The following is a 23897-nucleotide window of genomic DNA, read 5'->3' on the forward strand; positions in this document are numbered from 1 at the left end:
TCAAGGATGGCCTGATTTATATTTTTTTTAAAAAAACTTTTTATTTTATTTATGCAAACGTCACATCTTTGCAACACATGACACTTCTTTTGCATATCTGTTGCGATTCTTTTATCTGTACATGCAAGTCTTGTATAGCTATAACTTTCTCTACATTTGCATTTTTATTATTTCATGCATCTTCATTCTATATATAACATTCTATATATTCTATGTGTAACAACCTTTGCTTGCAAATGTGCCAGTTTAACTCCCAAGAACTGGATCAGATATTCTGTTGTTTTTTTGCAGGGACAGAAATTAATTTTAACTTTATTAGTTTGCTTTATTGAATCATTTTGCATCCATTTCCTATTATTTATTTGCTACAGTCTATTTTGTATTTCTATCTTTTAATCATTTTCCAGTTTTGCAGTTGTTGTTTTTTTTAATTTGTCGATCTTTCTTCCTTTCTTTTTTGCTTTCCGGTTTCCCCCCTCCCCTTTCCTCTAGCCAATTATAGCATAAATCCCATACGGAGTGATATTCAGATTCTTCTTTCTCTTTTAATTCTTTTGTCAGCCTATCCATCTCTGCACATTCCAATGTTTTTTTTTAAAAAATAGAATTTATTTTTATTTTCAAAACAAACACAACACATAAAATCTTCCTTCTTTACATACTGTAGAAAGTGTATCAGTTGGTTACAAAAGGTTTTCGTGCATCTCTTCCACAGTCCTCAAGCATAATTCATATTAACTCAAGTATTTTAACTCAGATATTTATACATGTTACCCTTATACCTCCATTTATATTTGACTATAATTATTTAAACGCCCTTCATCATAAAATATACCAAGATTTAATACATAACCACATACTGGCATTTCATTTAATATTTCTAAAATCCTCCAATAACACTGAATCCTTATGTCCTAATCTAGCTAAACATCCATAATATTTAATAACAATTTTTTCTAATCCTCCTGTTTTTTTTTAATTACACTTTCTTCTGTTGGTGTGTAATTATTTTTTCCAGTTTTGTGCGACTGTAATTCTTGCCGCCGTGATTATGTGTAGAATTAAGTATCTAATTTTTTTTCCATAATTTTCTTTCATCATTCTTAACAAAAACAATTCTGGTTTTAGTTCAATTTGCTGCGTAGTAATCTCCTCCAGCCAATCTTTTTTTCCCCCCAATATTTTTTCACAGATGCGCACATCCACCACATGTGGTAGCATGTTCCTTGTTGTTGGTCGCATTCCCAACAGTTGGTGAACACTCCGGGAACATTTTCACAATTCTTGCTGGTGGGAGATGGGATGGCTTGATTTGTCTATCAGCCCCATTCATCTTCCAGGAAGATGCTGTCTGCTTGCAAATGTGCCAGTTTAACTCCCGAGAATTGGATCAGATATTCTGTTTTTTTTTGCAGAACTTTATTTAGTTGAGTTTATTAGTTTACTTTATTGCCATTGCATATGGGACAATGAAATTAAATGCCCTCTTCAGTGTACATTACAACTATGAAAATAAAAACACAATACATTCGTCAAGAATCATAAGGTACAGCATTTAATGATAGTCATAGGCAGGGGTGAGTTTCAACCGGTTCACGGCGGTCCCCGCGAACCGGTTGGTTGGCGAACCCAGAAGTAAGTAACTTCCAGGAACGGCGAAGGGCCCACCCGCCCGCCTGCGCTCCTTACCGGTCTTTGAAGGCTTCTGCGCTTCCACGCAGGCGCATGGCACATACCGAGTCTCCGCGAGCAGCTGGAGCATCGCGCAGGCGCTAAGATGCATGCGTGAACTGCGCGCGTGCACGAGGACGCCGCTGGCCCCGTTCCAACCGAACCGGTTGGAACGGGATTAGCAACCCACCCCTGGTCATAGGGTACAAATAAGCAATGAGGAAACAACCAATATCAATATAAATCGTAAGGATACAAGCCACAAAGTTACAGTCCTGCAGTCCTCAGTGGGAGGAGATGGGGGATAGGAACGATGAGAAGACTAATAGTAATAGTAACGCAGTGAATAGTTTGACAGTGGTGAGGGAATTATTTCTTTAGCAGAGTGATGGCGTTCGGGGAAAAACTGTCCTTGTGTCTAGTTATCTTGGTGTGCAGTGCTCTATAGCGTCGTTTTGAGGGCAGGAGTTGAAACACGTCAGGCGTAAGGAGCTAGAACAATTTCCGCGAATAGGCCAAAAGAGGCTACTTTATTGTTGCTCGCCTATACTACAAGAATCATACCAGACTTGGGAAACCAGCAGTTAAGGCTTTCCTAGTCTGGTCTACGATGTTTCCTCACCTCGGAAGGAACTTCTTGGGTGAGTAGCGAAATGTCTTCAAAAAAAAGAGCAGAAGGCCCAGGTGCCTCTTGCAAACAGCACTTTTGGGACATAAGATGGGAGAAAAACACACTTAGCAAAGGTCTTGGTGATAGAAAGTTTGGCCTTATTTGTGGTTTTGCAAGTCCAGGACCAATTGTATCGCAAGACTATCTTAACAGAATCTTGCGAGTCTGAAAATGTAAACCTTCTGAGTCTCTTTTTCTCTCCCCTAATGAAGCGATGGGCTCTGCTCTCTCTTATCTGACTGTTCCCTAGGCAGCATCCCTTCTCCCTCTCCAAGGTCTTTCGCACGTACCCTCACATCCGCCTTTGTATTTATTGGTTTGTCAAACGTGTACAAGATAACAGGTATAAATATAAGCATGGACGTGAATGAAGGAAATGAATCCAAATAAATGGAGACAGTAGGACAGGGGCGGTGGGCACGCTGGTGCGCTTATGCACGCCCCCCCTTTATGGACCTCTTAGGAATGGGGTGAAGTCCACGGTAGGCATTAAGGTTGAAGCTGTGAGGGTTTGAGTACGTAACAGTGGAGTCAGGTAGAGCATTCCAGGCACTGACCACTCTGTTGCTGAAGTCGTATTTTCTGCGAGGCAACTGGTGGTTGGAACAGAGCTCTTTTCAGGTGGGGAGGGGGAGTAGAACTCCTTAGCATCAGAGCATGTTAATTACTGTATAAGAAACACTAATGATCTCATGGTCATTTCAACAAGTCCTTTCTTAGCGAGCACCTAGAAGCCAAATGAAACATATGTGCCAAATTTCAAGTTTGTAGGCTTTATGATGTGAGAGTGAGCTTGCATTGGGAATACAAGCATTCTCACAATCCGATGGTCCACTTCACGAATCTCTAATTCCTAGGCTGCTTTGGCAATGAGACACACACGCACACTGCAGACTGGGTGAAAATGGCGTCTTCTGGCTAAACCAGAACACTTTTTATTAGGAAAGTTCAAAGAAAGCTAGTCAGCAGTTTAATACAAAACAAAGGATCTCACAGTATGTTACAAATCACTTCTTGATTACACATTCTGGCAGAAAGGCAGGGAGGAGGGACAAAGGGTACTCTTTGATAAGGGGAAGTTAGGAAGTATGGAATTGTAAATCACATAGGGTGTTACATTTCAGCCTAGGCATATGGGAATGACTGATTTGTTACACGAGGCGGCAAAAGGATGCAAGGCTAATTCTGTGTGTTTATATCTCAGATAATAGAGGCCTCTCATCTCTGTGTGTATCTGTGTATTGCTATTCACATAGACACTCGAAATGAATTCGGCTTCCTTATCTAAAAGCTTTCCCAGGACTGTTTTTTCCATATGGCTCTTTGGCAAATGTTCACTGAGATCCTTTGTTCCGGATAGAATTGATCCAGATAGAATATTCTATCCTATCCTATTGATCCCAGCTAATTTCACCCAGCCAATTATGGGGTAGTTTCCCACATATGATTCTGGAGATTTCGTGATGAGTGAGTGGTACTTGGCTTATATATATATATATATATATATATATATATATATATATATATATATATATATATATATATATATATATATATATATATATATATGTATATATATATATATATATAATTATTAAGTTCTGCAAGCGTAGAATATTTGGAAAGGTTTGCACTTGGAGGTATTTGAAATAAGCCAAGAAGGAAATCCATGTGGGGGGTGCGGGAAGGGAATTGAAAACATTTTTTTTTAACTTCTAAGAAAAATGGGGTGATCGAACTGCCGAGGTCTGCGACACACAATCAAGCTTAAAAGGTTGCAGATTGATGGGTGGCCATAAAACTCCTTGTCATCTTTGTTCTTTCGCATGATTTCTGGATTAGATAGCAGGGAGGATTTCAAAGTTCTGCTCTCTTTTTTTTTTTTCTTGCTTCCTCCAATCTGGCCAGGATCCAGAAGTCAAAAGTCAGTAGCTGATAAACACTTCCCCTATTTCTTACCCAGAAGAGCACTTTTCCTTGCTTAAGATCTAGAAATAAATAAAGAATCCAGAAATGGGCCCTATTCGTAGAATCAAGAGACCTGGAGAGAAGCATTGAGGTCCTCTAGTCAAACCCCCGGTATGTGCAGGAATCAGGATTCAAGCATGCCAGGTTTGGGCGTCCAGCATGTCTGAACATTTCCAGTCCAGGGAAGGTGATCTAATATTGTTACTTTTATTTTTGTTTTAATTTTTATTATTTTATTATTGCATTGTACTGCAAACTAGAGCCTACGAAACTTTTGCCAGACCAATCCTCGAATACAGCTCGTCTGCCTGGAATCCGCACTGTAATATTGGACATTAATACAATTGAGCGAGTCTACAGGTATTTCACGAGAAGAGTCCGCCACTCGTCCGCTCACAACAGAATCCCTTATGCCACCGGGCTTGAAATTTGGGCAACCTGGAACTGTGTCGCCTACAGGTCGGACCGAAGCGTGGTATGCGAAACTGTCTGCTACAATATACAGTAATTAACATGCTCTGATCCTAAGGAGTTCTACTCCCCCTCCCCGACTGAAAAGAACTCTGTTCCAACTGCCAGTTGCCTCAGAGAAAATACGACTTCAGCAACAGAGTGGTCAATGCCTGGAATGCTCTACCTGACTCCGTTGTTACATCCTCAAACCCTCACAGCTTCAACCTTAAATTGTCTACCGTGGACTTCACCCCATTCCTAAGAGGTCCGTAAAGGGGGGGAGTGCATAAGCGCACCTGCGCGCCCACCGTCCCTGTCCTACTGTCCCCATTTATTTGTATTCATTTCCTTCGTTCATGTTTATATTTATACCTGCTATCTTGCACATGTTTGACAAACTAATAAATACAAATGCAATTTCCCCACTTAAGGTTAACGGCACCTCATCTCACCTCATCCTCCTTGCCTCCAAAGAACATAGAATAGCGGAAGGGACCTTAGAGGTCATCCAGTTCAACCCTCTGCTCAAGGCAGGAGACCGTACACCATCCTCCTGGTCAAATGACAAGCAAAATCAATAGAGAAACTAGATTTTCTTAACAACCATGTTGTAATTCAACAACTGCAGTGATTCACTGAACCAGGGGGCAAGGAAAGCCATCAAACGGGGCCAAACTCACTTAACAAATATCTCACTTAGCAACATTAGGCCATCACTCTGCTAAACAACTAATTCCCACAACACTGTCAAGTAATTTACCAACACTGTATTACTATTCTTCTCCTCATCCTTCCTAGTACCTATCTCTCCGCACCTATGACTAATTTATATTGTTTTATTTGTTTTCTAGTAAAATCTGATAGCTTATTAGTAACCTTGACTATTACTAAGTGTTGTGCCTTATGATTCTTGAGGAATGTATCTTTTCTTTTTATGTACACTGAGAGCATCTGCACCAAAGACAAATTCCTTGTGTGTCCAATCACACTTGGCCAATAAAGAATTCTATTCTGTTCTATTCTATTCTACTCTACTCTAATTCTATTCTCTATCCTAGCCCAGTGATGGGCAACCTTTTTGGCGTGGTGTGTCAAAAATCGGCAAAAAATCGAGCATAACTCGCGTTGTGTGTCACTTCGACAAAAACATAATTTTGCACAATTTATAGTTTAAACTACAAAAATGTATAATTGCAATATATAATTGTATTTAATAAACCAAAAACAAATTATTTAACATACCTGCTTAGTAACTTCTTTGTTCATCAGTCGATTTCGTATGTTGCCCTTGATATTATTGAACTTGTTTGGGGTGCCGTGAACCAGGGCTGTGGAGTCGGCTGCTTCCAGCTCCACGTCCTCATCAACATGCCGCTCCAGCTATGAATATTCCTAGTGACGCGAGGGCAAAGAATATGAATATTCATAGCGGGGGCGGGCCGGAGCGGCATGTTGATGAGGACGTGGAGCTGGAAGCAGCAGACTCCACAGCCCTGCCGTGAACTGAGATAAGTGTGGTGCGGTCGTAACCGACAGTCCCAGGAGTAGACTCTCTGTGCCGGCCTGACTGGAGAGAGGCGCGCACTGTTCCCGCGCTCCTCTCCTGCGGGTCCTCCCTCGCCGCGCTGATGACGTGTGTGCGCACGGCACGCACGCCTTACCAGCAGCCCCTGCGCTCAGAAAGGGGCGGCGGCGATACAGTAAGTGAGTGTGGGCGGGGGAGATCACACGTCCCCCCCCCCGTTCCTCCAGCACAGATTCTTTCATCCTCGGTGGCCGTGCAGGAGCCGAGGATGAATCGCATGAAATCCTGTGCGTGTCACCCCAAATGGCTACGCGTGTCAGCACTGACACGCGTGTCATAGGTTCGCCATCACTGTCCTAGCCTATTCATTTTCTATGTTCTATTCTATTCATTTAATTCCTTATTCTATTCTATTCATTTTCTATATCTATTCTATTCTATTCATTTTCTATATTCTATTCTATTCTGTTCATTTAATTCCTTATTCTATTCTATTCTATTCATTTTCTATATTCTATTCATTTAATTTCTTATTCTATTCTATTGTATTCATTTTCTATACTCTATTCTATTTATTTTCTATATTCTATTCTATTCATTTAATTCCTTAATCTATTCTATTCATTTTCTATAGTCTATTCTATTCATTTAATTCCTTATTCTATTCTATTCTGTTTATTTTCTATATTCTATTCTATTCATTTAATTCCTTATTCTATTCTATTCTATTCATTTTCTATATTCTATTCATTTAATTTCTTATTCTATTCTATTGTATTCATTTTCTATACTCTATTCTATTTATTTTCTATATTCTATTCTATTCATTTAATTCCTTATTCTATTCTATTCATTTTCTATAGTCTATTCTATTCATTTAATTCCTTATTCTATTCTATTCTGTTTATTTTCTATATTCTATTCTATTCATTTAATTCCTTATTCTATTCTATTCTATTCATTTTCTATATTCTATTCATTTAATTTCTTATTCTATTCTATTGTATTCATTTTCTATACTCTATTCTATTTATTTTCTATATTCTATTCTATTCATTTAATTCCTTATTCTATTCTATTCATTTTCTATAGTCTATTCTATTCATTTAATTCCTTATTCTATTCTATTCTGTTTATTTTCTATATTCTATTCTATTCATTTAATTCCTTATTCTATTCTATTTTATTCTATTCATTTTCTATAGTCTATTCTATTCATTTAATTCCTTATTCTATTCTATTTTATTCTATTCATTTTCTAGTCTATTCTATTCATTTAATTCCTTATTCTATTCTATTCTATTTATTTTCTATATTCTATTCTATTCATTTCCTTATTCTATTCTATTCATTCTCTATATTCTATTCTATTCATTTAATTCCTTATTCTATTCTATTTATTTATTTTCTATATTCTATTTTATTCATTTAATTCCTTATTCTATTTTATTCTATTCTATTCATTTTCTATATTCTATTCTATTCATTTAATTCCTTATTCTATTCTATTCATTTTCTATAGTCTATTCTATTCATTTAATTCCTTATTCTATTCTATTCTGTTTATTTTCTATATTCTATTCTATTCATTTAATTCCTTATTCTATTCTATTCTATTCATTTTCTATATTCTATTCATTTAATTTCTTATTCTATTCTATTGTATTCATTTTCTATACTCTATTCTATTTATTTTCTATATTCTATTCTATTCATTTAATTCCTTATTCTATTCTATTCATTTTCTATAGTCTATTCTATTCATTTAATTCCTTATTCTATTCTATTCTGTTTATTTTCTATATTCTATTCTATTCATTTAATTCCTTATTCTATTCTATTTTATTCTATTCATTTTCTATAGTCTATTCTATTCATTTAATTCCTTATTCTATTCTATTTTATTCTATTCATTTTCTAGTCTATTCTATTCATTTAATTCCTTATTCTATTCTATTCTATTTATTTTCTATATTCTATTCTATTCATTTCCTTATTCTATTCTATTCATTCTCTATATTCTATTCTATTCATTTAATTCCTTATTCTATTCTATTTATTTATTTTCTATATTCTATTTTATTCATTTAATTCCTTATTCTATTTTATTCTATTCTATTCATTTTCTATATTCTATTCTATTCATTTAATTCCTTATTCTATTCTTTTTGCATATTCTATTCTATTTATGTTGATATCGTTTCCTGATTGCTTATTTGTACCCTGTGACTATCATTAAGTGTTGTACCTTAGGATTCTTGATGAATGTATTTTATTCTCCTTATGTACAATGAGAGCATTTGCACCGAAGAGAAATTCCTTGTGTGTCCAATCACTTGGCCAATAAAGTATTCTATTCTATTCTATTCTATTCTGATCTGTTCTATTCTATTAAATTTTGTTCTCCATTGTGGCTGTACGTAAAGGACTCCCTATATACACGTTAAGAGGAAGTTCGTGTTTTTTTTAAAGATGTATTGGAAAGTTTTGATTTTAGAAATGTTTTTAAAGAAAAGCTTTGTCTTTTAAAATGGGTGAAAATTATTTTTCCCTCTAAGGTGAAAGAATCTGAAAGGATGCTGGGAATTTTGTTACTATAAATAGTGGAGGTTTATAAAGACCATTTAGAAATAAAAATGCAGATTACTCCCACAGCAAGGAAGATAAAAGCAGAGATGGGGAAATCGATTGCTTCCTTCCAAGAGGAGACATTTAACGATGTTATTTACTCGGAGATCCTTGGAAACCGGACGAGGCCAGCCAAAGTTCAGCATGCAAACACGTGTTCTTGAGACTTTGGCTCGCCTGCTGACCGAGCACTTTGACACAACCATAATCAGGAACAAGGATCATTGCCACAAATCAGCACGCATCCCACAGATGCATCTCGTGTTCTTGACGTTTCTTAATCTCTTGCGCACGGCGACAGCTTCCCAATCAGAGGATTGCCATCCCGAGAATCACCAAATAACGGTGCCAAGTAGAGAGATATTATCTCGTAAGGCCAGAAGGGACTTTAGAGGTCTTCTAGTCCAACCGCCTTCTCCTTTATTATAACATCCCGGTCCAACTTTTCTTGAAAACCTTCAAGTGACGGAGCAACCACAATTTCTGGGATCTTGGTGGTTACTTCTGCCGACTGCCAGCTGATTGAAATTTGGGCAGTTCGAATCTCACCAGGCTCAAGGTTGACTCAGCCTTCCGTCCTTCTGAGATGGGTAAAATGAGGACCCAGATTGTTGGGGGCAAGAGGCTGGCTCTGTAAACTGCTTAGAAAGAGCTTCAAAGTAGTATATGTCTAACTGCTATTCCTTCCTTCCTTCCTTCGTTCCCCTTCCTTCCTTCCTTCCTTCCTTCCTTCCTACCTACCTACCTACCTAGTGGTTAGATTGCAGTATTGCAGGCTAACTCTGCTCACTGCCAGGAGTTTGATCCTGACTGGCTCAAGGTTGACTCAGCCTTCCGTCCTTCCGAGGTGGGTACAATAAGGACCCAGATTATTGGGGGCAAGAGGCTGACTCTGTAAACCGCTTAGAGAGGGCTGTGAAGCTATGTGAAGCGGTGTATAATGCTAAGTGCTATTGCCATTGTAGGCCGACTCTGCCCCATAGGCAGGTGTTCGATCCTGACCGGCTCAAGGTTGACTCAGCCTTCTGTCCTTCCGAGGTGGGGTTAAGGAGGACCCAGATTGTTGGGGGCAAGAGGCTGACTCTATACACCGCTTAGGGAGGGCTGAAAAAGCACTATAAAGCGGTATATAAGTACGTACTATTACTATTGCTTACAGTGCACCCAGATCAGTAGGTCAAATATTTAATTTACGTGTGCAATAAGACAGGTCACACGGGCCTTGAAAAGCAGACATTTTTATTATTATTGTTATTGCTCCATTCTCTTTATTACATGGCTCCATCTCACATGCATGGTAAGAGCATCTGCAGCCACAGCAAGCCCACATCCATGCTCCCAAATGTCAAAATGCGCGTCCTTCTTAAAAGAGGCTAGCTGGCTGGGGAAAGGCTCACCTTCCCCCTCCAGGAAAGAGGACGGATGCTAGCCAAGAGAATCCGGTGCCCAATTTTTTAAAAAAAAGTCTCCGCCCCCTCACCGCGGACACCAATCTGCTAAGGTGTCAATAGCCATTGATCAAATATTGGGATCTTCCTCTTCCTCTGAAGAACAAGCTTAAGCGTTCCCTCATCCGCCTGGGAATTAACAGGTTGGGAGGAAGGAAAAATAGAATGGAATGATTACCAAAAAAAGGACAGAATCTCTCTAGATATATTTTTTCTCTCAACTTAGGGCAGTGGTCCCCGGTTTTTGTGACTCTGTGGGAGTCACAGCTGGGGAGCGAGAGGGGAACTGGGCCACGCGAGTGGTGGGCTGGCATGCATGCGCACTGGCAGCTCAGCTGCGTATGCATGCACACCAGCCCAGCGGGCAGGCGAGTTAAGCTGTGTGCGTGCCGGCTCGTGGCCCAGTTGCAAATCGGCAGTGGAGATCCCTGACGCTTTAAGATGTGAGGACTTCGACTCCCAGAATTCCCCAGCAGGGCCACGCCGACTGCAGGAATTGTGGGAGTTGAAGTCCCAGCATTCTTATGAGCTTTCTGGCTGGGGAATTCTGGGAGACGAAGTCCGTATAAGCGCCGTAGGTGGAGCAAACGCAAGCAAAGCAGAAAAAGTTAGAAAATCGGGATGTAACGAAGATTATTAGAGGGAAAAAGGGCCGGGGAGGAAATGTAACATAGTTTCTTCTCTCTTCTTCTCCTTCTTTTCCTGGGTGACGGTTGAGCCCCGCGCTTCCCTGGGAAGGCGGGTCACTGCAACGGGGAAATTTTCAACGGGATCATGATTCGGGACTCCATGCTCCGCACGAGAGGAACTGCAAACACAGAAGGACGTTCAAAGCGTCACAGAGTGAGACAGTCTCTTGGGATGTTATGACTCGTTCTCCTCCTCCGCACCCAACTTGAGATACGCTTGGCCAACAGGAAATGCTCTGGCAGGGAGCATTGGAAATCTTCCTTCCTTCCTTTCATATTTTTCTTCTCTCCTTCCTCCCTCCCTCTTCCCTTCCTTTTCTCCAACCTATTCCTCTTATCTTCCTTCCTTCCTTCTTCGTCTTTTTTCTTTCTTTCCTTCATCTTTTTTCTTCTCTCCTTCCTTCCTTCCTTTTGTCATCTTCTTCTCTCTTTCCTCCCGCCCTCCCTTCCCTCCCTCTTCCCTTTCTTTTCTCCAACCTATCCCTCTTTCCTTCCTTTCTTCCTCCCTCCTTCCCTCATTTTTTTCTTCTCTCCTTCCTCCCTCCCTTCTCATCTTTTTTCCTTCCTTCCCTTCCTTCCTCACTTTTTCTTTTCTTCCTCCCTCCCTCTCTTCCTTCTCATCTTTTTCCCTTCTCTCCTTCTTCCCTCCCTCGTCATCTTCTTCTCTCCTTCCTCCCCCTCCCTTCCCTCCCTCTTCCCTTCCTTTTCTCCAACCTATTCCTCTTTCTTTCCTTTCTTCCTCCCTCCTTCCCTCATTTTTCTTCTCTCCTTCCTCCCTCCCTTCTCATCTTTTTTCCTTCCTTCCTTCCCTTCCTTCCTTCCCTTCCTTCCTTCCTCACCTTTTTTCTTTTCTTCCTCCCTCCCCCTCTTCCTTCTCATCTTTTTCCCTTCTCTCCTTCTTCCCTCCCTCTTGTCATCTTCTTCTCTCCTTCCTCCCCCCTCCCTTCCCTCCCTCCCATCTTCCCTCCCTCCCTTCCCTCTTCAGCAGGCAGGTTAAGTGGCTGCAGCTGATGGGGAAGGCAGCAAGGGATTGCAAGATTGGCTGGGAAACTGTCACAGAACACTGAAAATGAAGGCCACGTGATTGCAGCTTCAGCCCAGCAGTGGCCAAGAGCACGGAAGCAGCCACAGCATTGCATAAGATGTCTAGCAGGCCCTCCTCAAAATGTCCTGACCTGTGTAGTAAACATTTTCATCCCATCCTCGCTTCCTCCAGGCAGCGTTCCGTGTCTCCTCTCGAGATTGCAGGTCCCTGTAGGCTGCAAAGCAACCAAAAAACATCATCTGGCAAAGCTCCCCCCACAAAACCCCCTGAGGAACCCAAGTGGAGGAAGGCTCAGTCAAATCCTCAGCCTAGATAAATAAAACATGGAACCTCCCCCAAATGAAAGCCGAATAAAAAATAATAATAATTAATAAAATAAAATAAAACAAAACAAAATAATAAAATAAAAATAAATAATAAATAAAATAAAATAATAAAACAAAACAAAATAAAAATAATTAATAAAACAAAATAATAAAATAAAAAATAAAATAATAAAATAAAAAACAAAACAATAATAAAATAAAATAAAATGTTGCCTTATGTGACAGTCGGACTCAAACATCTTGTTACGACAGCTTTGCTGGCTGGGGAATTCTGGGAGTTGAAGTCCGCCAGGCTTAAAGTGGCCAAGGTTGATGGCGACCCCTGCTGTTCTACAGAGCAATGGGTTTCAAGATTACCTACCCCACAAATGATGTACGATGTACAACTCTCCGATTTGGGAGAAGAAGCCGCCCACCGCTTCCTGGTTATCTTGACGATGTTTAATTGCCCGAGCCCTGCACCGACAGAGAAAAAGAGAGATGAAGAATCACGGGCGCTAATCATTACTACTGCCTGTTCTCCCAAGGTTGAGGCACAGCTGAGAAAGCAAACAGCCTTGACCCCACTGGTATATAAACAGAGAGCAAACCCCTCTCCCTTCTAGCATTGATGACATCACCTAGTAGAGTAATGAAATGTCTGCAAGAAACCCACCAAGCTCAGAGAGCACCAAGGACCCCGTAGTCTTTCTCCTTCTCCTCCCTTTCTTCTTCTCCTCCATTCTGCAAATCTCACTCCCTTCTACCACTGAAGAAGTTAGCTAGTTGGGCCGTGAAATGCCTGCAGCAAAACCACCAAGCTAAGGGGGCACCCAGGATCCCAAACAGCCCTTGATACTAGAGTTGACAATTACAGATATCACCCAGCCAGCTTTCCTGCTTAAGGCGGGGCTAGAACTCACACTCTCCTGGTTTGTAATCTGGTTGTCAACTCGCAAAGCATCCTTGGCCTGCTCTCGAGTTGCCATAGGCAAGGGGGATGGGAAAATGGTGAAGCAGCAACAGCAGCCAAAAACAAAAGCACATTCCAGACATCCCTCTCTCAAGACTGTCTCCCAGGGTTACCCACAGCGGCCGGAGGGGAGTGATCTCTACCACCCACAAAATTGCTTCATTGGCAAATGTGACTGATGACACTCACTAGTGTCAAGTGGGGGGGGGGAACAGGTTCAAGTCTGGCCCGTCAATTACGTGGGGTCAGAGCTGGCTTCACTTGGGACGTTGCTAATAACTGGATTTCTTTTGAAGCTCGGCTTGAGGCCCATGTTTTAATTAGGGCATCCGTTGGAATTCTGACACTGGTGCCTTAACTAGTAGACAAACTGCCTCTCTTTTTATGAGAAAATATCAAAATTTCAGGACCTGTTCTCCAAACCAAGCAAGCCTTTATGTTGTGGCCCAGCAGGAGCCGTTGGAGCTGCCACCAGACTCCGACAGCGAGGGCCCTATGAGTCGGCTCTGGAGGATGTGGAGGACCCTGGACAGGGTTCCGACTCCGAGCAGGGAGCAGAGAGGCTGGTTGGCCACCAGGAGGCGCCTGAGCCTTGGACCAGTGGGGAGGAGACAAGGGAGTGTGATCCAGAAGCCAGCAGTGAGTTGTTCCTGGATGCCCGGCACTGAAGAGCTAATCAGGAACAGTTGCGCAGTTACAGGAGGTAATTGCACTCAGCTGGTGGTCATTAGGCTCCTCTCCAGACTATAAAAAAGACTACTTGTGCACAGGCCTCTCTTGCAGAAGTCAACGCAGGGTCGAATGTCGGAGAACATTGTTATGAGCTTGGCAGGCTGGATTGCTGCCAAGCCTTTTCTGTGTTTATTGCTGCCCAAGGTTGTCTGTGCCAGTTTGCTGCCAAGGACCCGTCTGTCTGTTAATTAAATGCCGTAACCTATCTTTGGCTCGGAGTGTGTTGGTGTGGGACGAGGGGGGTCCGAACACCTTTATATGCCCACAGTCCTGAAACCATCAACGTGGTTTTCCCTGCTGGAAAAAAAACCCTACAATCCGTTTACATTTTTGGTGCTGCGATAACATTTTTGGAATTAAAAGAAAATTGAGAACAGGCTCCTTCAGCCTAGTTTGGGTTTCTGGTTATTATAGTTTCAAAACATCCAGGGAAGGACACAAGGCAACCAGCAAAATAGGACTTTCCCTTATGGCATGAACTTAATAAGCTATTCGTTATGTTTTGCTCTGTGCGAGCTGCGAGTTGCACATTTTTTTACTTCCCCCACCCCCCCCCTCTCTCTCGGGGAATCCGTTCATTTGTCTCTCTTTCGTGCTGACTTTTGGGGGGAAATTGGGACTTGAAAAATGTCTGCTTTCCGCTTACCAGTTGTTCCCCCATTCAATCATGGTCCCGGGCTGAAAGTCAAAAAGAGAAAGACAAAATGGTAGAAATGGTTTCAAAGATGGATGGCACCCAGTGGTGGGATTCAAATAATTTACCAACCAGTTCTCTGCCCTAATGACCAGCTGGGTAGGCGGGGCTCGGTGGTCATGTATTGGATCTGGGTACTTGAGAGACCGCCTGCTGCCAATTACCTCCCAAAGACCCATTAGATCACACAGGGCTGGCCTCCTCCGGGTTCCGTCTACCAGCCAATGCCACCTGGCTACCACCCGGGGGAGGGCCTTCTCTGTGGCAGCTCCAGCCCTCTGGAATGAACTCCCCGCAGGGATTTGAACCCTCACCTCTCTCCAGGCCTTCCGAAAAGCCGTCAAAACCTGGCTTTGCCGGCAGGCCTGGGGTTGATGAGTTCCCTTCCCCTCTCTACTTGTGTGGTTGTGTGATTCTTGCCTATTTTAATTACTTGTATTCTATTCTATGTTCCCCTTTTCCCTTTTTGAGTTGTTCGCCGCCCTGAGTCCCTCCCGGAGAAGGGCGGCATACAAATAATAAAATTCAATTCAATTCAATTCATGTGATCATGTGGGCGTGGCCAAGTCAATGTCACTCAGGTCGATGGGCACTTCGCCTTAGTTGTTACAATGGTAATAAGGGTTAACTGGAGAGGCAGTTTCTGTAAGCAGGGCAATAAAGATTAGGCCAGAAACAACACCAGAATGTTTCCTTCCTGCCTTCCTTACAGGATTAGCCCTGTTAAGTGGAAAAAAACAAAAGGAGATTTCTGCCAACTACCGGTTCTCCGAACTGCTTAGAAAGTTACCAACCGGTTCTCTCGAATAGGTGCGAACTGGCTGAATCCCACCACTGGATGGCACCAAATTGGAAAATCTTTACAGGTAGATCTGGACATCAATTAAGGATATTGCTATCACTCCTTTGTTACTTTATAAATAACTCAAGGCAGGGAACATATGGAATATGCCTTCCTCTTCCTATTTGGCCCACCGCGACAACCCTGTGAGGTGGGCTGAGCTAAAAGGAGAGGGACTGGCCCAAAGTCACCCAGTCTGTTTTTATGCCTAAGGCAAGATTAGAACTCGCAGCCTGCTGCTGTTGGTCCAAGGACACGCAGCTGGTTTTGGTGCATAAGGCAGGACTAGACCTCTGGGTGATTGGCCCAAGGTCACCCAGCTGGCTTTCACGGCTAAGGCGGGACTAGAACTCACTGTCGCCTGGTGATTGGCCCCAAGTCACCCAGCCGGCTTTCACGGCTAAGGAGCTACTAGAACTCACTGTCGCCTGGTGATTGGTCCAAGGTCTCCCAGTTGGCTTTCACGGCTAAGGTGGGACTAGAACTCACTGTTGCCTGGTGATTGGCCCCAAGTCACCCAGCTGGCTTTCACGGCTAAGGAGCTACTAGAACTCACTGTCGCCTGCTGATTGGCCCAAGGTCTCCCAGTTGGCTTTCACGGCTAAGGCGGGACTAGAACTCACTGTTGCCTGGTGATTGGCCCCAAGTCACCCAGCTGGCTTTCAGGGCTAAGGCAGGACTAGAACTCACTATCGTCTAGTGATTGGCCCCAAGTCACCCAGCTAGCTTTCACGGCTAAGGCGGGACTAGAACTCACTGCCACCTGGTGATTGGCCCAAGGTCACCCAGCTTGCTTTCACGACTAAGGTGGGACTAGAAATCACTGCCTCCTGGTGATTGGCCCAAAGTCATGTTTATCTTGGGCCTCCATTTCTCAACTGGGACCCCCCCCCTGAAATGGAGGAGGGGGTGCAAAGCAGACGGCCCCATTTGGGGGGGGTATCTGGAAATAGGAAAGATATTACCTATTACAGTCTTTCTCAACTTTGGCCACTCGAAGTTAGTTGGACTTCAACTCCCAGAATTCCCCAGCCTTGAGGCAAGGGGAATTCTGGGAGTTGGAAGTCCACTCATCTTCCGGTTGAGAAACACTGAGTTATTGGAGTCCCTACGGTTAGAAGCTGCGTTATGGGAAGAGTTTTTAAACCGCTAAATAAGGAGAAGGCAAAGTGGGATTCTTTTCACTGGGTGTCATTGGGGAGGGAAGTCCCTGTCTTACAGATACCTTCCAAAGAGATCTCACCTTCAACTTGTACGTTCGCAGCTCGTAGATGTTGGGCCCGGCGCGGGGCAGGGGTTCATTCCAAAAACTGAATTCCAGGAGCAGCTGATTCCTTCGGGAATGGAGCATCTGGCTCCTCTCTTTGCGGAATCGTAAATATTCCTGCCGGAACAGAAGGAGCGAAGAGTCGGAGGGCAGAAAGGAGACAGCCAAATGGCTCTCGTTTTGTTTTTTCCCTCGATACTTATTTATACTTATTTGAACTGCTGGAATCTCCTGATTCCCTCCCCCTCCAAGGATTTGATACATATAATTTTAGCAAATAAATAAATAACAGGTGCTCGAACAGCACGGCAACCTGCTGCAGCAGCCAAGGCTGGGTGGGTGGGTGGGTGATGGGGTGTCACCCCAAATACCTGATTCTCCCTCAGCTTGTTCATGGATTCCATGAGGGCGGAGTAGCCACCGATGAACCTCCAGATGTGAACTGCGAGGAGACAAAAGATTCTGAGTCGTGTAGAACCCCAAAGAGAAGGAGTCGATAGAAAATGTAAGTGAGCCTTAGGCTAGGGCGTCCTCGGCTTACAGAGGTTCGCTTAATGACCATTTGAAGTTACAACGGCGCTGAAAAGAGTGACTTTATGATTGTTGGTCACGGTGAAAATTCGGTGAAGGTCAATAGATAATCAGTAGGAAAATCAGTAGGAAAATCAATAGAGAAATCATAGAAAATCAGTAGGACAATCAGCAAGAAAATCAATAGAGAAATCATAGAAAAATCAATAGGAAACCAGTAGAAAAATCATAGAAAAATCAATAGAAAATCAGTAGGAAAATCAATAGAGAAATCATAAAAAATAATAGAAAACCAGTAGAAAAATCATAGACAATCAATAGAAAATCAATAGAGAATAGGAAAAATCAATAGGAAACCAGTAGAAAAATCATAGACAAATCAGTAGAAAAATCCTAGAAAAATCAATAGAAAATCAGTAGAAAAATAAATAGAAAATCAGTAGAAAAATCAATAGAAAATCAGTAGAAAAATCCTAGAAAAATCAATAGAAAATCAGTAGACAAAATCAGTAGAAAAATCCTAGAAAAATCAATAGAAAATATTGATAGAAAATCAGTAGAAAAATCAATAGAAAATCAGTAGAAAAATCAGTAGAAAAATCAGTAGAAAAATCAATGGAAAATCAGTAGAAAACACTACAGTCCTTGACTTATGACCATAAGAGGGATTGGAAATCCTGTTGTTAAGTGACATGGTGATTTGGTGAGGCATACGGTGGCCGTACCCCATTTTACAACCTTTGCTTCTGCTGTCGTCGTTAAGCCAACCACCACGGTCATTAAACAACCCATCACATCACTGTGACTGGCCATCTTCTCTATCGGCTGATTTTGATTTTGTTCGTGGGAACCTGGCTGGGGAAGCCGTAAATGGCGACCGGGGACACACACACACACACACACATACACACTGCCACTGTTGTAAACACGGGACGGTTGTCGTGTGCTTGGAGGGCAACCCCGTGCCCACGGGGATGCTTGACGCAGTTGTAAGTGTGAGGATCGGCCCTAAATCACCTTTTGCAGCACCGTTCGTAACCTTGAACGCTCACGAAACACGTGGCTGTTATGTGAGGACTGTGTCCCGTACAGTGGCCCCCCACGCAGCTCAAGTCCCCTGCCGGCCCCACCTTCTCACCTGCCTGGTCCTGGTCGCCGTACCAAGTATTCCAGTTGCCAACCAGCTCGCACGGATACCCGGTGTCTGAATGCAGCTTGGGAAGCACTTCTTCCCTGCAGAGCAAGGCCCAAAATTAACAGAAGGGCAGAAAGCAAATCGTTTGTCAAATAATGGTGAATTTCAGGATTGCGATGCAGCTAAAAGCTGCCTCTTTCCTCTCCTCACTTTGCACCTCACAAACAGCGAAGGATGCATTTGTTGGTCCGAAGGCAACTGAGTCAATCGAATGCAATTATTTTAATCCAAAATATTTCCCTTGGGCCAACAAACACACCCTTCCCTGTTATTCTTGGCTGCTCGGAAATAAATACAAGAGCAAGAACACTTTAGACTAATATCCCGCTTCACGGCGCTTTTGCATCCCTCTCTAAGAGGTTGACAGAGTTGGCCTCTTGCCCCCGGCAATTTGAGTCTCCTCGTTTTACCGACCTTGGAAGGACAGACGGCTGAGTCAACCTAGTGCTGGTAGGGTCGAACTGCTAGCAGTGGGCAGAGTCAGCCTGCAATTCTGCATTCTAAGCACTGCGTCTTCATTTATCAAACAAGAAGCTCAAAGGGGACGCGGTGGCTCAGTGGCTAAAGACGCTGAGCTTGTCGATCAGAAATTTCGGCAGTTCGAATCCCTAGCGCCGCCTAACGGAGTGAGCTCCCGTGACTCGTCCCTGCTTCTGCCAACCTAGCAGTTCGAAAGCACGTAAAAAATGCAAGTAGAAAAATAGGAGCCACCTCTGGTGGGAAGGGAACAGCGTTCCGTGCGCCTTCGGCGTTGAGTCATGCCGGCCACATGACCACGGAGACGTCTTCGGACAGCGCTGGCTCTTCGGCTTTGAAACGGAGATGAGCAGCGCCCCCTAGAGTCGGGAAGGACTAGCACGTATGTGCAAGGGGAACCTTTACCTTATAGCTCAATATTGTGGGCCCATTAAAAGAAAATACATTTTGGTTACTAAACCAGGAAAAAAACAAGAAATCCTTACGCAAGTTTATTGTAGGCATCCAAGCATTCGGGTTTGACGTTGTGGACTGGAAACAAAAGAAAAAGCGGTAGAATAATCACAGTCAAATAAATGTGGAGGTATGATGATGGTAATATAATAAATATCCGAGTTAAGATATTAGAGTTAATATGAATTAAACTTGATGACGGTGGAAGAGATGCACAAAAGCCTTTTGTAACCAACTGATACTTTCTACAGTATGTAAAGACAGAGGATTTGTGTGTTTTGAAAATAAAAATATATTTTAAAAAGAAAGAAAGAAAGAAAGAAAGAAAGAAAGAAAGAAAGAAAGAAAGAAAGAAAGAAAGAGCAGTTGAAGGAAAGCAGGAGGGAAGGGCCGAAAGAAACGGACTGGAAGCGAATCACAACAAATTAACTGGCGTGATAAATTGGCGAGGCGGATAATACACTTAATAAATCATTACGTAATGCTTGAGACCCTCAACATTACAGCTTATTATGTGGACTTCAATTCCCAGAATTCCCCAGCCAGCATTGAATTCTGGGAGTTGAAGTCCAAAGAACTTGGAATGGCCCCAGCGGAGAAAAATCCATGGAATTCGGATTCGGTTGTGCGGTTGAAGCTGCTCCAGGAAAGAAAAGGAAAGAAAAAATCTCGTAATCGGGGCAGGAGGGACTCACATTGGATCTTGTAGAGGTGGTTGGTCTCTTTCTTGGAGAGCAGGTTGGAATGAGCGTCTTTTCGGGGATCCACCTTGTGAACGAAGAGCGAGCGGAACCAGCTGCTTTCGCTGTCTTTGGAATAACCCCTGGGAATAAAAAGTCGAGATGTTTTATTTTGATGGGTGGATTCTAAATTCAAGGTGTTCTAGAGAGCCTGAAGCCTGACAAAAACCCCTTTGATTAATTGATTGTGAATTCTGTTTATTCACATCCAGCAAAGCCTTTCGAGGGAGGATTTACAGTCACAGACCTTATCTGGCTTGGAGAGCTGCCAGGCTGATCTCTGCAAAACTTGGCAAAGGAGTCTCGGAGAGTCACGAACCAATGAAGCGAACTAATGGTCTCCTGCAAACTCCACTCCCCTTTTGCTCCTCTTTTATTCCCTCTGGGAGGGGCCATTCACCATCCACCTGTGTCCTCACTCCCAAGTCGGCCCCTGTTCTTTAGCTGTTCCCTTCCTCTGGCAACTCTGTGCATGCGCACACAGGGAACAGGCTCCAGCTGATGTCTGACTCTGAAGGCAGCTGATAACTGGCATATTCCCTGGCCCCCTCTCTGCCTCCGACACAGAGCCCTCCTCAGAGCCTTCCCCAGGCTCCAGGACTGGCCCAGGTTCCTCCCCAACCCTCCTCTGCCAGCTCTTCTGGCCGCTGGCAGGCCACGACACAAGGCTGCCCAATTTGACCGCTGAGCGATTCTGTTAGGGCAGAAGGCGAAACGGATGGTTTTCTGCCAAGGGATGTCGAGCCCCCTTGCAAACAACTACAGGTTTACAAAGCCTTCGTGCGGCTACCCTTGGAACATTGGATCTGGTTTTGGTCACCTTGATGTAAAAAAAGACGTGGTGACTCTGGAAAGAGTGCAGAGAAGAGCAACAAAGAGGATGAGGGGACTGGAGGCTAAAAGATATGAAGAACGGTTGCAGGAACTGGGAATGTCTAGTTTAATGAAAAGAAGGACTAGGGGAGACAGGATAGCAGCCTTCCAATATCTCAGGGGCTGCCCCAAAGAAGAGGGAGTCAAGCTATTCTCCAAAGCACCCGAGGGCAGGACAAGAAGCAATGGGTGGAAACTAATCAGAGAGAAGCAACTTAGAACTGAGGAGGAATTTCCTGACAATGAGAACAATCAACCAGTGCAACAACTTGCCTCCAGAGGTTGTGGATGCCCCAACACTGGAGGTTTTAAAGAAGAGATTGGACAACCAATTGTCTGAAATGATAAAGAGTCTCCTGCTTGAACGGGGGTGGGGGGGTGGGGGGGTGGACTAGAAGACCTCCAAGGTCCCTTCCAGCTCAGCTATTCTGTTGTGTTCTATTCTTTTTGTATATTCTTACTCTTATTCTTATTCTATTCTTCTATTCTAACTTATTCTATTCTATCCTATCCAATCCTAATTCTTATTCTAATTTATTCTATTCCATTCTATCCTATTATTCTATTCTATTTTATTTATTTTCTATATTCCTATTCTCTTCCATCCTATCCTAATTCTATTCTAATTTATTCTATTCTATTCCATTCTATTATTCTATTCTATTCATTTTCTATATTCCTCTTCTCCTCTCCTCTTCTTCTCTCCTCTTATTCTATTCTATTCTTACTCTATTCTACCCTATCCTAAATATTCTAATTCTATTCTAATTTATTCTATTCCATTCTATCCTATTATTCCATTCTATTATTCTACTCTATTTTATTCATTTTTATATTCCTATTCTCTTGTCTTCTATCCTATCCTATTTCTATTCTAATTTATTCTATTCCATTCTATCCTATAATTCTATTCTATTTTATTCATTTTCTATATTCCTCTTCTCTTCTCTCCTATCCTAATTCTATTCTAATTTATTCCATTCTATTATTCTATTCATTTTCTATATTCCTCTTCTCCTCTTCTCTACTCTACCTTACTCTTATTCTTCGTAGTCCTCCCGTAATAAGAAATAAACTTTCTTGAAAGCCAAATGCAATCAAACCCTTTCCTATTAGCTCTCCTTAGATAAAACACGCTGGCTATAAAATCACGACCAAGATATCCTTCCAGAGAAGTGGTCCAATGTTTACCAATCAACTTTTACTAATAATATCCCCCCCTGTTTTATTTGACCAAGAACTTTGCTCCCATCCTGGTCACTCATTAACTTCAGAAAATACCTGGAAAACAATCTTTTCAACAGGGCTAATCTGAGATCCTCTCCTTATCGTTCAAGAGTTCATTTCTGATTTAGTTTCCCCCACCCCACTTCCATGGTATTTTCCTTACTGGGTTCAATAATAACACCCATCACCCACAGCCAGGCCACCCCCAACCAAGCTGCCTGGGTGAGTAATGGGAGTTGTAGTTCAAGCACAGTTGTGCATCCCGCACCCCACTTTTTTTAAAGTTAACTTTTATTTATTGAAGGTTCATTTTTTGCAGGCAAAGCAAAGAAACTGAAAGTAAAAAGAGATAAAGTGATCAGGGGATTTAAAAAAAAACAAATGAAAGAAAAACCCCTAGTAAGTAAAATAAAGTTATAAAGGGGCTTTCAATCTTTTTACAGCAATTAGAAATGCATTTATATCACTCTGAAGACGCACCTGGGCTCCGTTCTTTTCTACACTTTCTAATCACCAAACCAAGATAAATCATGTTCAATTTTTCCCCCCTTTTTCAGCAAAAAAACCCCTGCCAGCTTTGCAGTTGCTGACAAATGCATTTTGTTGCCTTTCCCCTAATCAAACAAGTCAATTCTGCCATCTCAGGGAATTCTGTTGTTTTTCACCAAACTTTCCTCCATGAAAGAAGGAAAGAAAGAGAGAGAGAGCGAGAGAGAAAGGGAGGAAGGAAGAGTGGGATAGGAGAGAAAGAGAGAGAGAGAGGAAGAGAGAGGAAGGGAGGGAGGAAGGAAGGAAAGAAGGAAGGGTGGGATAGGAGAGAAAGAGAGAGAGAGAGGAAGAGAGAGAGAGGAAGGAAGGAAGGGAGGAAAGAAGGAAGGGTGGGATAGGAGAGAAAGAGAGAGCGAGAGAGAAAGAAAGGAAGAGCATAGCCATAGGCATAGCCCTTAGACTTATATACCACTTTACAGTGCTTTTACAGCCCTCTCTAAGCGGTTTACAGAATCAGCCTCTTGCCCCCAACAATCTGGGTTCTCGTTTTACGGAAGGATAAAAGGCTGAGTTAACATTGAGCCAGTCCGTCAGTATTGGAGGCAGAATTAGCCTGCAATACTGCATTCTAACAGGAAGGAAGGAAGGAAGGAAGGAAGGAAGGGAGCATTAGGTACCCCATCTTTTAAATTTATAATGAAAAAAGGAATAGGATATAATAGGATAGGATATAATAGGATAGGAATTAAATAGAATAGGAAATAATAGAATAGGATAGGAATTAAAATAGAATAGGAAATAATAGAATAGGATAGGAATTAAAATAGAATAGGAATTGAAATAGAATAGGAAATAATAGACTAGAATAGGATAGGATAGGAATTAAAATAGAATAGGAATTAAAATAGAATAGGAATTAAAATAGAATAGGAAATAAAAGACTAGAATAGGATAGGAATTAAAATAGAATAGGAATTAAAATAGAATAGGAATTGAAACAGAA

General features: G+C 42.2%; 1 protein-coding gene across 1 annotated transcript; it reads right to left on the reverse strand.

The window, feature by feature from the left end:
* Positions 1–10137: 10137 nt before the first annotated feature.
* On the reverse strand, positions 10138–22991 carry LOC116516656 (protein NipSnap homolog 1-like). The gene is given in 11 exon segments (XM_032229290.1): positions 10138–11171; positions 12228–12311; positions 12785–12879; positions 14754–14785; positions 16886–17026; positions 17281–17351; positions 18579–18673; positions 19598–19643; positions 20261–20305; positions 20308–20388; positions 22886–22991. Coding segments are annotated over 11 exon segments (807 nt in total). The 5' UTR covers positions 22938–22991; the 3' UTR covers positions 10138–11106.
* Positions 22992–23897: the final 906 nt, after the last annotated feature.

This window comes from Thamnophis elegans, chromosome 13, assembly GCF_009769535.1.
Source record: "Thamnophis elegans isolate rThaEle1 chromosome 13, rThaEle1.pri, whole genome shotgun sequence".
Lineage (NCBI taxonomy): Eukaryota > Metazoa > Chordata > Lepidosauria > Squamata > Colubridae > Thamnophis > Thamnophis elegans.